Consider the following 17,350-nt stretch of genomic DNA (forward strand, 5'->3'; position numbering starts at 1 on the left):
TAAACACACTTATCCCACCCTGCTAAAAACTAATTTCTCCTCCAAACCCCCACCCATACATACATTGTCTGTTTCATTTGCTGACCAAAAATGAATTTTGGGATAGTATATATAATTTACAACACCTATTAAAATGCAGTAGACATACAGATTGTCTGTGACAAGTAGGATGTCTGTTAAAACCCATTTGGTTTCCTTTTTTTTACCCATAAAATTGTCAGTGCCAAAACAAAAATAAGACCTAATTAAGTGTAATTGGAAAATTTGTTTTTTTGCCAGTGAAAGAAATTAGTCATATAAATGTTAATGTTCTGTAATACTGAAGAATATATATATTTTTATTTATTTCACAGTTAGGGCTCAGCAAGAAAATAATCCTAGCCTCAATTCACTCTGTTAAATGAATTTCAAACAACACCTCTAAATAATGCTTGTCAGTAAAGTATTGTTCAATGATCGTTATACTGAAATGGTATTATCTGAAAAACTCTGACATGATAAACTGTTTCTGAACATTGCACAATATTTTTTCTACAAAAAACTCTACAAAAAAAAAAACTACAAACCTGTAGATGTGGGCATATCAGCTGCAGGAGTTTGAAACACACGTCTCTGTTCCGTATCGACACAAATAGGTGCTGAAAAACACAGAGACCAGAATAAAGAAAGCTTAAGGACAGTGCCTGTGACTGCAGAGACCATTTTATAATGCTAAAGTGAAATTATAACAGATTACAACTCAAACTGTAAGATGTGTGTATGTATATTCAGTATATGTACACACATATCGATACATACAATGGTGTATTCAGCTAAAATTGGCCAGTTTTTGGTAAATGACTTATAAGACCATTTAGTAAGCTTTTAATCTAATATTGTTCTAAATTGAAACTAGTCTCTTAAATTATAATTTGATGAGAAAGGCCCACTGTTCAGCTAAAAAGGGCCGAGAAATTTACTATGTATGATTTCTCTGACATTCATCGTTAACACTCTGCCCCGCCCACCTTAGCAATCTCAGACCAATCAAAACTACTGCATCATGTCTACTGGAGCACTTATTTTGATTGGCTGTACAAATTAAAGAGCTATGACGCTACATTCTTATGTGGCCCATTTTAGTTGATTCTATCCCGTATATGTTATAAATTGCACGAACACTCTGAATTAAGAGAAGATTTTTATATAATATGATTAAAAACATATATTTAATTGTATTTTATTTAATTTTACTATTTATTTTACCCCCAAAGAAAATTAAAGGGACCTGTCAGCATTATTAAGCTCATACCTTCTCTGTGTTGTTGGTGATGATTGAAATCGCGTTGGGCACAACCCGTGCTGTGTTCTTCTTCTTTATCACCTGGATTGTGGAAGCGGGAATCACAACCTGGGAGAAATAAAAATGGATTTCAGTTTGAATCAGTGCTGTAAGTGCTGTTAATGTATTAACACATGCAATTAATCTGGAAAATTCTACATGCCAATTAGGGTTGTATTGATGCCATTTTTTTTTTTTGCAGATACCGATATCTATACCTATACAAAAAGGAACATTATGCAATACTGTAGTTGTTAGTGTAAGGTAATGCTATGCATTGTGTTCTCTCCAGCATGTGTCCTTTTCTAAAGCTCTCTGTTAAACCTTTACTCAGCACATTAAATCATTTTATCTCAAACGCATCAAAACTACGCTGCAATATTAAAATAACAGACAATTATTTTGCCTCTCTCCCGAAATCAAGGGGGGAATACCAACGTTTAAACCTTTTTAATCATGAACAATCACAGAATGTTAATACTAATTAAAATTTTGCCACTTGTACAATTTTTCCATTACCACTAATATTGTTTAGCACCATTAATTCTGACCTTCTCGGTCTTCAAGCTCCTACCTTGGTCTCTTTCAGCAGGACAGAAGAGTGGAAACACACATGATGCTCAGAGATGTACATCCTGCCATGGTACAGCACCTCCTTCTGGATGGCACAGGTGAAAGCTGAGACATAAACCATAAAAATATATCATTTTAATGTGTGGTATTAGTTTAAGCAGACTGTGTTTGTCTATTGTTGTGACTTCAGAGATCAGAACACATTTAATGACCAATTTATGCAGAAATCCATGTCATCTCAAAAGGTTTATATACTTCTATAATTCTTGCAACTGTAGTTACATTTCTGGGAGGTGCTCATCCAACTACATTCATCTTAACAATGTCAGAAACAATCCGATTTGTCTGCAGTCTGAACACAGCCTAAAAGGGAGCTTTTTTCATACCAGCGCTCCAGATCACGGCGCCACCCTGTAGAGTGTTTTCCTGCTCTAACACAACTCTGCAACTATCAAACCTGATTTAAATCAAGGATTGTTTAATCTGAGCAGGAAAAATAGCCAATCCCAGAAGATATCTGGATTCCCAAACTATCTTCTACTACCAGATCAGGAGCGTCCCTCACTATCTTTAATAAACTCCTGAAGACAGAGCTCTTCAAAGAGCAGTTACTCTCCTAACACCTCTAACTAACTACCTTCTACTACCAGATCAGGAGAATCTCTCGCTATCTTTAATAAACTCCTGAAGACAGAGCTCTTCAAAGAGCACTTACTCTCCTAACACCTCTAACTAACTACCTTCTACTACCAGATCAGGAGAATCTCTCACTATCTTTAATAAACTCCTGAAGACAGAGCTCTTCAAAGAGCACTTACTCTCCTAACACCTCTAACACACTAACTACTTCTAACCTCATTTCCTTCTTTCCTTCCTTTCCTCCTCTATCCCTCTATTTCCTTCATCCCCCATTAGGGCCTGTAAAAGTTTTTTTGCCTTGAAGTTCCTCTATTGTCCTCTATTGCTAATGTACATCATTATTTATTATTATAAGTCGCTTTGGATAAAAGTGTTCGCTAAATGCTACGTAATGTAATGTAATACAATCTCTACTAAGAACCACTGTTGGAAATGTTAATCTTGGGGTTATGTTATAATGATATGATATAATAATGATGACAAAGGTGATAAAAAGGAGATACTAAATGGAAATATCAAAACTCACCACTGGTCAATTCCTCCAGCTCAGCGATCTCTGGGAAATGTTTGTGAAATGTTTTCTTGTGGTTCTTGAAACTCTGTTTAAACAGAAGGTGAAATAAATTACAGGGAGTGTCTCAATATATATTTAAAAGTGCTCAAGACTTTTAAGATAACCAACAAAGGAACTTGAAGAAATGTGTCTGTTAATGTTTACTGGTAATCTGTTTGATTGAGATCTTAGACATTTTATTGTTAGTTCTCACAAAAATCTTCAAGTATTAAATAAACACATTCAGACAAATTGATAAAAGGCACTGGCAGATTTACTCCACCTGAATGATTCTCATTTTAATCATCTTTCCTGTTATGTTTTCAACATGTTTCAACAGTGTGACAGGCTTCTTAATGCATATATACCCAGTTAATTAACCCACATATTTACCCCACTGAAGCCTAGATTTATTTTTTTCAGTTATAAATTCTAATGGAGAACCCATGTATAATGAAATTACATAGCAAGGGTTGGTTTTTCAGATTATGTGGAGTCCCACAGGGTTCTATCTTAGGGTCTGAATGAAAGTGTGGAAGAAATGTGCTCTTACACACCGAGTACACAGGACTTTAAGAGGAAACTAAAATAATGGCTTCGAATGACACTCAATGTTCCAGTTAAAACAATTAACACAAACGGTTAAACACTAATCCATGCAGTATTAGTCAAGAACTGAAAGAGCCTGTAAATCTGGTATGTGTTTTTACTTTCAGTTTTTAGCTGAGAGAACTTTCCCAGAAACCTATTATATCTATTATAAGGCTATCTGTGTTTAAATCTATTATAGAAATACAAAATACAAGGACAATAATGGCAAAATAATATAAATTGGGATACACATAAGAATAATTAATTATAGTATGTATGCCACAACTTAGTAGTAGTAGATTACTGATGAGGAAAAAAACAGCAAGAAAAAACAATTTAAAAGAGCTTCTTAACTGTATTTACTTAAAAAACACTGTTTTTCAATGGTTATTTAATAAAATATTATTTGTTCTTTGTTAAAAGATTAAAAATAAAATGGTGGTTCCAAAACCACAGCTATTCTATTTGTATTATATGTATAATTTTAGTAATTTTAGTAAAACACTTTTTGACCAAGCTTTTAAAGTAGAAAATAATTAAATAAAATAATTAAAAGTTTAAAACTAAGTAAACCAGTTAATAAGATTAATATAATACAGTACAGTACACATGAAGTTTGGAAGCATCTATTCTGCTCAGTGTAGTAAAAAGTCAAACACATTAAAATGCGCTGTCTTAAAAAAATAAATGTAAAATAAATGCTGACCTTAGCTCACTTTAGCTCACACATAAATTTTCCCAAAAAAATCATCAGTGCTCCTTATAATCTGATGCTCCTTATGTATGAATTTTACCAGTCAGATATTAAGGAGCAGTAAAGGCACTCTGCTGAAGTACAGAGTTATACAGGAGTTTCAGTTTAGTTCTCCAGCACTGAGACTGGAGTAGCATTAGCATTAGTTGGTAACTGCGCTAAGCACTAGCTCTTATTAATTATTAATTATTATTATTAATGGAAATCTGGAAATCTAAGCTTACTATAAATAAGCTGAAGTGCTTTACTCACACAAATAAACCGTTTTCAGGAGAGAAATCTGTTTAGATTAACATCCAGCACTCGTTTCACTTTAAAAGAACATTTTTTTTTAAGAATTACAGTTTTGTTTACTTAGCTTAGCTTTATGTCACTTAGCTACTGAACCACCACCACCCAGCAGTGAGACCTGCTGAATTAGAAGGAAAACATGGCGACACCCCTGGCGCCTCATAATCCAGTGCGCCTTATATATGAAAATTTACCAGAAAACATGTTACCTGTGTGGCACGATGAACGATTTTGTATTCTGATTTTGGGAACTAAAACCCAACACATATCATTTGCAGCTGTCTGAGCAGCCAGATCAGAATTCATGCAACTGTTTTATCAAGGAGAAGGAAAAAAGGACAATAACAGTGAGTAAGGGTTTTAGAGATTGATAGAGAGGTTATATCCCTTGTGACTTGTGTCACAAACAATCAGTTTTTGTAATGAAATGGCCAAATGCAGCTCATGGAGGGTACTTAAAAAATAAAGTTTACAGCCGTGGTCAAATAATATGCCTTTTTTTACAATGAGAAGAGGCCACTGGAACTCTTTGATAGCTCCTGTGATGCTGGAGAAGACGAAACTGAAATTTGAAATTTGACAACTATATGATGATAACTTTGCTGTGTAGAGATATCTACTGAAATGAAGCTGTGGTTTATTAAATGCTAACAATCATTTATAAAAAAGAGAAGGATGCCCGTCTCTGCATCTTTTACTTGATAGTTCTACATTTCCTATGCCAAAAAGAGTACAGAAAGTCTGGTTGGCTGGCCTGACGGACGCTAAAAAGAATGATTGTTCAGCGCTGGCTTCCACCCCATTCGCTTTCTGTTACACACTGGTTGCATTCCTTTTTAGATATTCTTTACTTAGAATTATCTTCTGCTAGAGTCAATAGAGCCAGTGCAGATATAATGAGGATATGGCTAAATGTAATTAAAGAATTAAAAAATTCTTCTCTTATCATGATAACTTTCTATGTAAGTTTTTTGTGTTACACTCTGTTTGTTACATCTGTTATCTACAAAACTTTCAATAAAAAAACTTGATTACAAAAAAATAATAATCAAATAAAAAAGAGAAGGATAAAAACTTACGTTTCGGCTGAGTCCATCTATACGATCCCCCTCCTCCTCTATGGTGGAATTCCTGTTGGACATATTGTTATTATTTATTTATTAGTCATATTTGGTACTAGAACGTAATTATGTGTTGTTTAGCGTGTTAAAGGCGCTCTTACTTCGCTGGGCTGGTTCCGTTGAGGTTCCGGTTGATGTCGAGTTCTAGATGGGCTTCATCCAGACCACGGCTCTTGGTGCAGTCGATGCTCCTCCTCATTTTACAGCCTTTGGCTTTCCCGAGCAGTCCTCCACAGTCTGGAGAATAACTGCAGCAGAGAAAGAGGATACTGTCACTCACAGATACCAACAAATGACACAGCTGTAGTTTAATAAAGAAATGCATCCCTTGCTTTTTCTTTGATTCACTTACATTTCCAGTTTTATCTGAAATGCAGTGAACCTCATTTAAATGTATTGCATTCATAGTATTTTACATTTCATATATTATATTTATAGTTCTGTACCATATAATGTCATTTCACTCCCGCACAGTGATCCATTTTAGCAGATATACTGCAGTAATTATTTGTAAACTTCTCTTGAATGAAATGTAATGAAATTGCGAAATGCAATGCATATGGAATGCGATTTATTGGTTCCTATCTTAGTTTATATTTGTGTTAAACGAGTAACGAGATCTAATTCATTCCATCTTCAGTTCTACCATTGAAGTCCTAATCAAGCTTTTTTAGTGCGGAAAGTCTCCTGATAGGACAATATTAGATAATAGCACTCCCACTTTAGGGCATCCTTCAATTGTTCTTTAATTAAAGGTCCTTTGTTAATATTTGTTACGAGCTAAAGAACAATATGAAAGCTTTAATAGATTTTTTTCAGCTGTGTAAACACTTCTAATGCTTCATATGCTTCAAATGTCTACTGTAATGCCCCCAAAATCAACAGGGAATCGTCAACTCTGAGTTCAGAATCCAAGATGGCTGCCTCACAAATCAACAGTAGTAAAAGCAGTAGTGTTATACAGTTTAGTAGCGCTATATCTATTAGTGTACATCAGTTGTACAAAGCGTACTGTCCAACCTCTATCTGTGGACATGATTCCATTCTGGTTACATGTGCAAAATATTGTGTAACGTGTTGCTAACTGTGCTAACATGGAACATAAAAAGGTTAGGCTGAATTTCCAATAAAACACTGGTAAATGATTGTCAAATTAATTGTGGTAAACCGAATTAAAGTCTATAGTTTTAAGTGTATTTTGGAAATGTTTTAAAATAGTGTACAAGTATCTGAATGTTTAACTGAAATGCCTTCGACTTCATTCCAACTCCAACATCCAACATCCAACTTCCAAGTTAATGGAACACAGAATTTATTGCATATCACAGTTAAAATAGATACAAATCCGATCCCTTAAACCACTTTAGAAGGTGGTCTGAGACACATTTGAAACAGATACAAATCAAATCACTCAAACTACTTAAGGAGATGATCTGAAACGCATTTAATAAAACCGATTCAAATCTAAACACTCAAACCACTTCAGGAGATGATCTGAGACGCATTTAAACCAAATACAAATCAGATCACTCAAACCACTTCAGGAGATGATCTGAGACACATTTAAACCAAATACAAATCAGATCACTCAAACCACTTCAGGAGATGATCTGAGACACATTTAAAACAGGTACAAATCTGATCACTCAAACCAGTTCAGGAGATGATCTGAGACGCATTTAAAATAGATACAAATCTAAACACTCAAACCACTTCAGGAGATGATCTGAGACGCATTTAAAATAGATACAAATCTAAACACTCAAACCACTTCAGGAGATGATCTGAGACACATTTAAAACAGGTACAAATCTGATCACTCAAACCAGTTCAGGAGATGATCTGAGACGCATTTAAAATAGATACAAATCTAAACACTCAAACCACTTCAGGAGATGATCTGAGACGCATTTAAACCAAATACAAATCTAAACACTCAAACCACTTCAGGAGATGATCTGAGACGCATGCAAAACAGGTACAAATCTGATCACTCAAACCACTTCAGAAGGTGATCTGAGACGCATTTAAACCAGATACAAATCCGATCAATTAAACCACTTAAGGAGGTGATCTGAAACGCATTTAATAAAACCGATACAAATCTAAACACTCAAACCACTTCAGGAGATGATCTGACAGCATTTAAACCAGATACAAATCAGGGGTGCGTTTCCCAAAACGTTCTTAACGCTAAGTACTTCGTAACTTCGTACTTACGAACAATCTTAAAATTACGAGCGTTTCCCGAAAGCCTTCGTAACTAACGTAGTACTTAAACTCGTTCGTAACTTTACGAGTGGTCTGACCCACTCGTAAATAACTAAGTTCTTCTTAACGTGGAATCCACGTGCAGTTCTGACTCAAAAACGAAAGAGGCCGCTTTTGATCCTTAAAAAAATGCATTTAAAGATGCATTCAGCATACGTATTTATAAAAAAATAAACAATAAAAAAAAGACTAAATTCCAGACTATTTAAATTAATTTATTAACCTGCGCATATTTATTCATAGTATTTGGGTTTATTATATGGTTGAAATAATCGTATTCACGTGAAGAAAAAGTTACAATTACCTACAAATATAATTTTTATTCACACATATCACACACATATGGATTAAATTAACGGTTTTCCCCAGTCTGACAGTCGTAGTAGTAAACAAATAAGTAAATATATTTTATTTGGCTTTTTATATCATACAAAATTATACCTTTGTGGCTTAATAATGAAGAACTGTATATAAATCGGTGGTCTAGTTTTCATCTGGCTTTGCCTTAAACCTCACAGACACGGGGGCGGAGCCACCAAAGTGCTACTTAAAGGTCCTTCGTAAGTATGGAGACTTAAGAGTGGCTTCTGGAAACAGTCGGAAAAATGGCGTTCTTAAAGTTAAGTCGTTCTTAAAGTTGTTCTTAAATCCCTAAGAACAATCGCTATCGGGAAACGCACCCCTGATCACTCAAACCACTTCAGGAGATGATCTGAGACACATTTAAACCAGATACAAATCTGATCACTCAAATCACTTCTGAGACAGTGGTCTCAGATGCATTGAAGCATCTTGTTATAAAAGGGTAAATACATACAGTAACATCACGGCAACCGGTTGATTGTTAATTGATAGTTTAAATGAATAGTTTGCAGCATGGATTAAAAAAATCCAATACTGCATATGCTGTATTTACAGCATATTAATATATTGCTATTTATTAAATTGTAATCACATATATACTGTTGTATTGATACGTTCTTACTAATACACAGCTGTAACACATATAAATGTACAAATACTGTAAATATCAGACAATGACACTAAAACAAAATTTCAATCAAATCTATTAAATTATCTGTCTAACATTAAGTTTATCAAGCTTTTTCTGCAAACATCTGTCACACAAGATAATCATTATGTTGTATTATTATTATTATGATATATAAGATTATGGAGCTGAATTCATACACTGTAGCCAATTGCTGTCATTTTTACAGTAAACTTGTATTCAGCTATATGTTAGACAGTGGTTGACTGCCTGGCTACAGTGTTGTAGGTTATAAGAGCTATAAGAGGTTATTAGTTATGATTTTCTGCACTGTCTCTGCTGCCAGTATTTTACTGTTCATTTACATTTATAGTGTATGACTGGCTATACAGCAACTAAAGACCCAAAACATTTAAGCATTTAAACATTTATTACTATTTACTTATAGTTGATGTCCAATGAAAAACGAGTATCTAAATTTTTGTCCATTTTTAGTTTATTAAATACTTTGAACACACAAACTGTCCCTTACATTTGAATGTTAAGAAGGCTTTTACTCTTTTACGTGAAGTTGCTGTATTGGAGATGCATGTTTTTCATTGGACATTATTGTAAGGAATAATTACAGTATTATAAAGTATTTTTTCATGACAAAACTTACTCTAAAAAGCTGCAATTCATTTACAGCACAGTAATATGCTGTAAACTAATTTTACAAATTTAACTATTTATTTGCAACTTTTTTTTTACTGTAATTTTACAGTAACAATTACAAAAAAACTTTTTTACAGTGTACAATTCCACTGCTACAGTCTTATAACAACAACATACAAAAAATAAAGTTATCCAAAAGCAGTGTGTAAGACTGGTGGAGGAGAACATGATGCCGAGATGCATAAAAACTGTAATTAAAAACCAGGGTTATTCAACCAAATATTGATTTCTGAACTCTTAAAACTTTATGAATATGAACTTGTTTTCTTTGCATTATTTAAGGTCTGAAAGCTCTGCATCTTTTTTTATTTCAGCCATTTCTCATTTTCTGCAAATAAATGCTCTAAATGTCAATATTTTTATTTGAAATTTAAGAGAAATGTTGTCTGTAGTTTATAGAATAAAAAATGATATTTATTTTACTTAAACATAAACCTATAAATAGCAAATTCAGAGTAATTGATTCAGAAACCAAAATGGTCTTTTTTCCAGAGCTGTAGATTCACAGCTTAAATATGACACTGAACCATAAAACATAAGTCATAAGGCCCATTTAATACTCGTTTTTTTTTTAAATTCGAGATCAAACACGGCTTACCATTCAGAAGACACACACAGCAGCCACCTCACCACCCGTCACCTCGTCCAATACCTCACACACCTCTGAAATGTGTTGCTCAAGGCTGTGCTCTTCAACACGACACCATACAAATGGTTTATTAACCGTCAGCCCCCGTCTCCAGACTCCAGGTATGAGGAAAAACCATTCCCTAATACCTCACCTAGTACCTCACCACCTCACCTCCTCACCCGACTTACACCGTATTCACTTATTCACACTCAGGTTCACCTCAGGATTTCTTAATCCACATTTGCGTTTGGCAGTGAACCAATCAGCAGAGTTTACTCTGCCTGAACATCACGCTCAAAAGCTTTTCAGAGTGAACCAACCTGTTCTCACTTTTTTTCCTCCAGGTGAAAAGCAGACAGCTGATACCATCACAATCAGACCGCAGTGTCGAGTTACACGGTGCATCACTTTCACATTCACTCCTCCATATAACTGCCCTTTACACCACACGCTGGGGCTGTCAGTACAAGAATGTAATTATATGTATATTATTGTTGTCAATCATTTAAAAATATATACAAAATAGAAATTGTTTTATTTTACTGTATTTTGGGAGGCAGACTGTAATAATTTTGTAGTTTGGTTTCATAATAATGATCTGATGTTTTTATATTAGAATCTTTGAATGTGCCGAGTAAAAGTTTAATGCAGAGCTTCAGCATCGAACATGAGGAAGCTTCTGTGAATGTGTGTGTGTGTGTGTTTGTGTGTGTGAGAGAGAGAGAGAGAGAGAGAGAGAGAGAGAGAGAGAGAGAGAGAGAAAGAGAGTGGTAGTAAAAGTTAGTAATGAGATTTAATTCATGTTTTACCATAAATTAATAGTTTTATAATTCACATAGTAATGTCGCTGTGTTTACATCACTAAGTTAAATCGTTAATATGTTACCAGGCTCTGTAAAATGAGTGAATTATTGTTAAACATTTTTTTCTCCTAAAAAAAAGAGAAACAATCGATGTAGGGTTTTTTGTTGAAAGTGGTTAAATTTATTAAAAGTACTATTCATTCAATGTACTATTTGTATAGTAATTATACAGCTCTGGGAAAAAAAAGGCCACTTAAAAATGATGAGTTTCTTTGATTTCGCCAAATTGCAAACCTCTGGAATATAATCGAGAGGAAGATGGATGATGATGATCACAAGCCATCAAACCAAACTGAACTGCTTGACTTTTTGCACCATGAGTGCAAAAGCATAAAGTGATCCAAAAGCAGTGTGTAAGACTGGTGGAGGAGAACATGATGCCAAGATGCATGAAAACTGTGATTAAAAACCACCAGGGTTATTCCATCAAATATTGATTTCTGAACTCTTGAAACGTTATGAATATGAACTTGTTTTCTTTGCATTATTTGAGGTCTGAAAGCTCTGCATCTTTTCTGTTATTTCAGACATTTCTCATTTTCTGTAAATAAATGCTCTAAATGACAATATTTTTATTTGGAATTTAGGAGAAATGTTGTCTGTAGTTTGAGAAACAACAATGTTCATTTTAATCAAACATAAACCTATAAATTAAAGAATCATATAAACTGATTGAGAAACTGAAGTGCTCTCTTCATTTTTTTCAGAGCTGTAGATTCACAGCTCCATCACTGTCAGGTGTTTCTTTTTACCACTAGGGGGCGCAGTTTGACTGCCTCTGTTTTATATGGATTGGGTAGTGGATGCACTGGGACTATGGTTACATATATATATTTTTTAAGAAATATGTGTACAAGTATTTAGCAATCATTTAAAATCTTTTGAAACCTTTGGCAAAGTAAATATCATTTAAATAAATAAAAATATCAATCATATTTAAAAGCCTGTCACATATAATTACATTCTTGACTTAAAGTGCAATATATGGTCAAAACCATAATGGCCTAAATATTGCCCATAGTGTTTACTTAACTTAGCCCAATAATGTGAATGAACATTATATAGATATAGAATATAGAATGCAATTACAATATTTTAAATAAATATGAGAACAAATATTTTTTAACAAGAATATGCATACATTGGAATAGGAATATAAAAATGTATTTTATAAAAAATACCAAAAGTTATTGTGTTCAGGCTTAAATATTTATGCTTTTTATTTTAACATTTGCTTTCTCATTAAATCTGTGGTCAATTCCATAAAGTACACAATAAAAACAAATGCTCCTAATTACAGGATATAAACGGAACATTTAATTACCAAGTAATTAACTTCTGAATACTTATAATAAGATCATAACAAATTAATTTTCTTCTGGTAAAGAATGCTGGTAACTGCTTGTAATGAAATTGAGATAATGATAAGATCATTTATTGCAGTTATTCTGCATATTATTAGATTATGATTGTTTGTCTAATTTGACATTGCTGTTATGTTTTTTTTATTTTTTGATTTATCTTTCTTGCACTGAGGTGGTAAAACAGACTCGTCAGATCAAAATTTGTCTGACATTTGACATTTTTGGATAGTACAAATTTGGTGGCTGATAGATTTCGCTATCTGAAGGTTTACAAAGCCCTTGTCTTGCCAATGTTAACTGGTCAGAAGCCAATATCAGGTCAACGTAGGCCCAATGTCAAACGTAACCACAAACCATTTCTGAGGCATTTAATTGTGGTGATTTATAGATAAAATGCCACTTCTGGGCTTAACAAGAACTGTCCCTGTGGTCTTCCATTTCCTTACTATGTTCCCCACAGTGGAAACTGACAGGTTAAATCTCTGAGACAACTTTTTGTATCCTTCCCCTGAACAACTATGTTGAACAATCTTTGTTTTTAGATCATATGAGGCTTGTTTTGATGAGCCCATGATGCCACTCTTCAGAGGTGATCAAATAGGAGAACAACTTGCAATTGGCCACCTTAAATACCTTTTCTCATGATTGGATACACCTGGCTATGAAGCTCAAAGCTCAATGAGGTTACCAAACCAATTTTGTGCTTCAGTAAGTCAGTAAAAAGTAGTTAGGAGTATTCAAATCAATAAAATGATAAGGGTGCCAATACTTTTGCACCGGTCAAATTTTGGTTTAATGCATATTGCACATTTTCTGTACAATAAACCTCATTTCAATCCTGAAATATTACTGTGTCCATCAGTTACTAAATATATCAAACTGAAATGGCTGTTACAAACACCCAAATATTTACAACTAAAAATGAGTAAGATTAATAGGGGAGCCCAAACTTTTTCATATGTCTGTATGTTACATTGTATTTGGTAGATTTAGTCAGGTTACTTTCAGTTTTACACTGCAGTTCAGCAACTGAGTACTTTACTACAGTGATTTTCAACTGGTGGATCTGGAACCAAATGTGGGTCACGGACACATTCTGGGCGGGTTGCGGACAACTTGTGAGAAATAGATACATTTAAAAAATATATACAAATTACAAATAATTAATGCTCATCTGATTTTGTAATCGTCTTTTATATTCTCAATAAAATAAACAGAGAGTGAGTTTCTTATTAATGTACTCTGAATGCAGAGATATGCTGAGAAATGAAATATTTAATTTTGTGGCCTTTGTTTATTTTGAGCAGTTTTGTTATTTAATTTTACTGTGGTAACTTTTATACATGTAGTTGTCCTGTTCACTGAACACTGATCCTTAACAAAGCAATGACATTGAATGCACACTGGCACTGGCCTGGACACTGCAGTGGAGATGTGTTCCCTGGAGTAAAAAAAATCACTCTTTTCTGTCTGTCAATCTGATGAATCTGAATTTAGTGGTTGCTAGGAGAACAGTATTTTTCTGGCTGCATTTTGGCAAGTTTAAAGTTTGTTGCAGGCGGGATTAGTAGTTCCAGTGAAAGTAACTCTTAAGGCTTCTGCAGACTCCGAAAATCAATCTATCTATCTATCTATCTATCTATCTATCTATCTATCTATCTATCTATCTATCTATCTATCTATCTATCTATCTATCTATCTATCTATCTATCTATCTATCTATCTATCTATCTATCTATCTATCTATCTATCTATCTATCTATCTATCTATCTATCTGATAGAGATTTTGGACAATTTAATGCTTCCAACTGTGAGAACAGTTTGGGAATGACTTCTTCCAGCTCCAACATGATGGAACGCCACTCAGAAGTTTGGTGCTCCTGATCCATTGTTACAGTACACTCATCCAAATTAAGCTTATTGGAACCTACTGTATATTTTTTATTCATGTAATCACATTTAACTTCAAAACTTAAACCATGTCAAAGCCATTTAAACCCCATTTAAATCTACAGCCTCTGGCCGACCAGCTTTAAAGTCAGTACTGACGTCAAGGTGAGAAAACCCCCCTATCAACCTAACCTCCGTCAATCAAACCGCTCTGCAGCCTCTCACAGCAGTCATTCTACATCAATCACTGCAGCTGTAAAAACGGCCAATCACGTTACATCACACATGGAAACATACAGAGTGCTTATGGTTATTTTTTTGTTAAAAAAAAAGAACAAATAGCTTTTTACCTTTAATTTTAGGGTGTTTTAACTCCCTGGGATTAATTCTAACAACCTTCAGTGTTTAACAATCTACATAGTTGAAAAAAAAAAGTAAAAGTCTCCACAGAGTTAAAATTCAACTCCTCAAAGTGTGCTCTGTCTCTTGATTTTGATTTGCTCCCAGCATGCTCTGTGACTTTTTTTTTTTTTCTCGTTTCTCGTAGGGGGTTATGATGTTTGGAAGGGTAATGGTATGTGTGTTTATATGTTACTTATGTTTATATTTATTCACCATCTTGGTGTTGGGTTGAATGTTAGATAAGAGTCTCCACTGGAGAATTGGTTTAGTATAAGACAACCACTTAATGTTTTTTTTTGGTGGTCTTTTATGAACTCTCTCTAGATCTCTGCTTTAAGTAAAGATAAGTCAGGATAAGTAGGTAGTAGGGTTGTGCTATATCGTATCAAGCTCAAATAACAATGCCAACATTTTTGAATATTATTGTGAACGATATTATACCCAGAAAAATTGTGCCACATCTCCCACCTCTAATTACCACATCGGGGTACTACTTTTTTACTGTTTTTAGCAAAAGAAAAATTCATACTGTTCAGATGTCCTATTATACATCTACTAGAGACAGATTATATCTGTCTGTTATGTCTGTTTTGTCATATCTCCAAGAGTATTGTTATCATGAAAATATGCTGAATGATATCATGATATTATTTTAGAGCCATATCGCCCACCCCTAGTAGGTAGTTTAACCATTGATATAACTAACATATTTTACAATTTGTTCCTCCTGCACCTGCTTTTTTTCATTTCATTTAATTAATTTCCCAATTTCAATCTTTTTTTCTATGTTTTTGGGAATGTAACAGTGTGTCAGTTAACAAATGATTCAGAAAATATTCATATAGAAAAGTGAATTAAATAATACAATACAACAAAACACTGTCTATAGGTCTAAACATCTAAACTTTGAGTGTTATTTTGAATGAACACTTAATTAACACTGAAGAATTTAACAAAGAGTTAATATATGACTCCAATGTTGAATTATCTCTAAAAATGACTCTTGTGTAGAGAGAAAAACATGTAGAGAGTGTGACCATATTATACCTGGGACAGTGTTAAATTCAACTCTGTGCATTGATTTAAACCAGTGTTTCTCAATCCTGGTACTGGAGGTACGGCTGAGCAGTATGTTGAAATATTATGGAATTTTACTGTATCTAAAAATATTGTGATATTTTGACAATAGTAGCAGCAGTTTCGTAAAACCTGTTAATTAAATACTGTTCCATATTGAGCACTTCCAACGAAATATATATAATAATATATATTAATATATAATAATATATTTTTTGTTTTAGATATTTCAACAACCTTTACATAAAAACAAGATTTTTTTTATTTAAATGAATATTTCTTCATTTATAAAGGCAATTAAAATAAAATAACTTACAATAGTATAGAAAATAATTAAGTTCTGGTTAAAATATGGTTATTTGTGGGAGAAGGGCTCATATTTCATACAGTGACATATATTCTTGTTATGTTTATATGTTCTTTAAGCACTGATGATATATATTCCTATAATATGTTGAACCAATGACCAATATACCAATAATCTTTTACAGCGTACATCAGTTTTCTTTACGCACTGTCTATTGTTCAGAGAAAAAAAAATATCTGGAAAAAAAATATGTTGTATATTATTCTAGTATTAGAAAGGAGAAAGGGTTGTTAAAAAAAAAAAAATATATATATATATATATATACATATATATTTATATATAAGTTTTATTACATTAAAGCTTTATAATGGATGGAATATTAGAAATAATCCAAAATTACCTGCAAAAAATGTTCCTACATTGACATATTACTTTCTAATTTCTTTAGACATATATGCTATGTATGTTGTTATGAACACATCGCGACCAAGTAATATGGTATATATGTTTGTATATGGTTATATATTGTGGTACCACTTTAAAATAAGACTACCTTGGCTTACAATTAGTTTATTATTGGCTACTAATTAGGTTGTAAATGCCTTAAAACACATTAATAATGAGTTATAACACATACGTAGAAAGGGCAACGATGAGTTGTTGTTTGACAAATAGCGAACCCACAGCCATTTATATTATTTACTTTTATAATTATGTTATAACTGATTATTAATGATTTTAAGGCATTCACAACCTAATTAGTAACCATTAATAAACTTATTTTAAACCATTTATAAACCCTTTATAAAGGTAGTCTTATTTTAAAGTGGTACCTATATTATATATATGTCAACTGCAATATACAGTTATGAGTTGTGGCCAGTGACTCTTTTAGGTGTAGTAGGATGAAACTGCAGATCTACCTGGTCTACCACAGGGAAGGTGATGTTGTTATCCACTATGCCACTACACCTACCATTGACTAAGTTTTTTGT

At 33.3% G+C, this 17,350-nt stretch overlaps 1 protein-coding gene across 3 annotated transcripts in view; it reads right to left on the reverse strand.

Annotated features, from left to right (window-relative positions):
- The window catches only part of LOC111194595 (GRAM domain-containing protein 2B), a 60,036-nt gene that overhangs the window by 18,466 nt on the left and 24,220 nt on the right, over positions 1-17,350 (reverse strand). For 2 of the 3 annotated variants that reach the window (XM_022679305.2, XM_022679306.2), the window contains exons 2-7: positions 5,945-6,091; positions 5,802-5,853; positions 3,060-3,132; positions 1,896-1,999; positions 1,292-1,390; positions 567-638 (exon numbers count right to left, since the gene is read on the reverse strand). In XM_022679305.2, coding sequence (XP_022535026.2) covers positions 567-638; positions 1,292-1,390; positions 1,896-1,999; positions 3,060-3,132; positions 5,802-5,853; positions 5,945-6,091 — 547 coding nt within the window. Of the gene's footprint in view, positions 1-566; positions 639-1,291; positions 1,391-1,895; positions 2,000-3,059; positions 3,133-5,801; positions 5,854-5,944; positions 6,092-10,417; positions 10,707-17,350 lie in introns of those variants that run through there. The other variant, XM_022679307.2, reaches the window with a different exon arrangement.

The sequence above is a fragment of the Astyanax mexicanus genome, chromosome 4 (genome assembly GCF_023375975.1).
Source record: "Astyanax mexicanus isolate ESR-SI-001 chromosome 4, AstMex3_surface, whole genome shotgun sequence".
Classification (NCBI taxonomy): Eukaryota; Metazoa; Chordata; class Actinopteri; order Characiformes; family Acestrorhamphidae; genus Astyanax; species Astyanax mexicanus.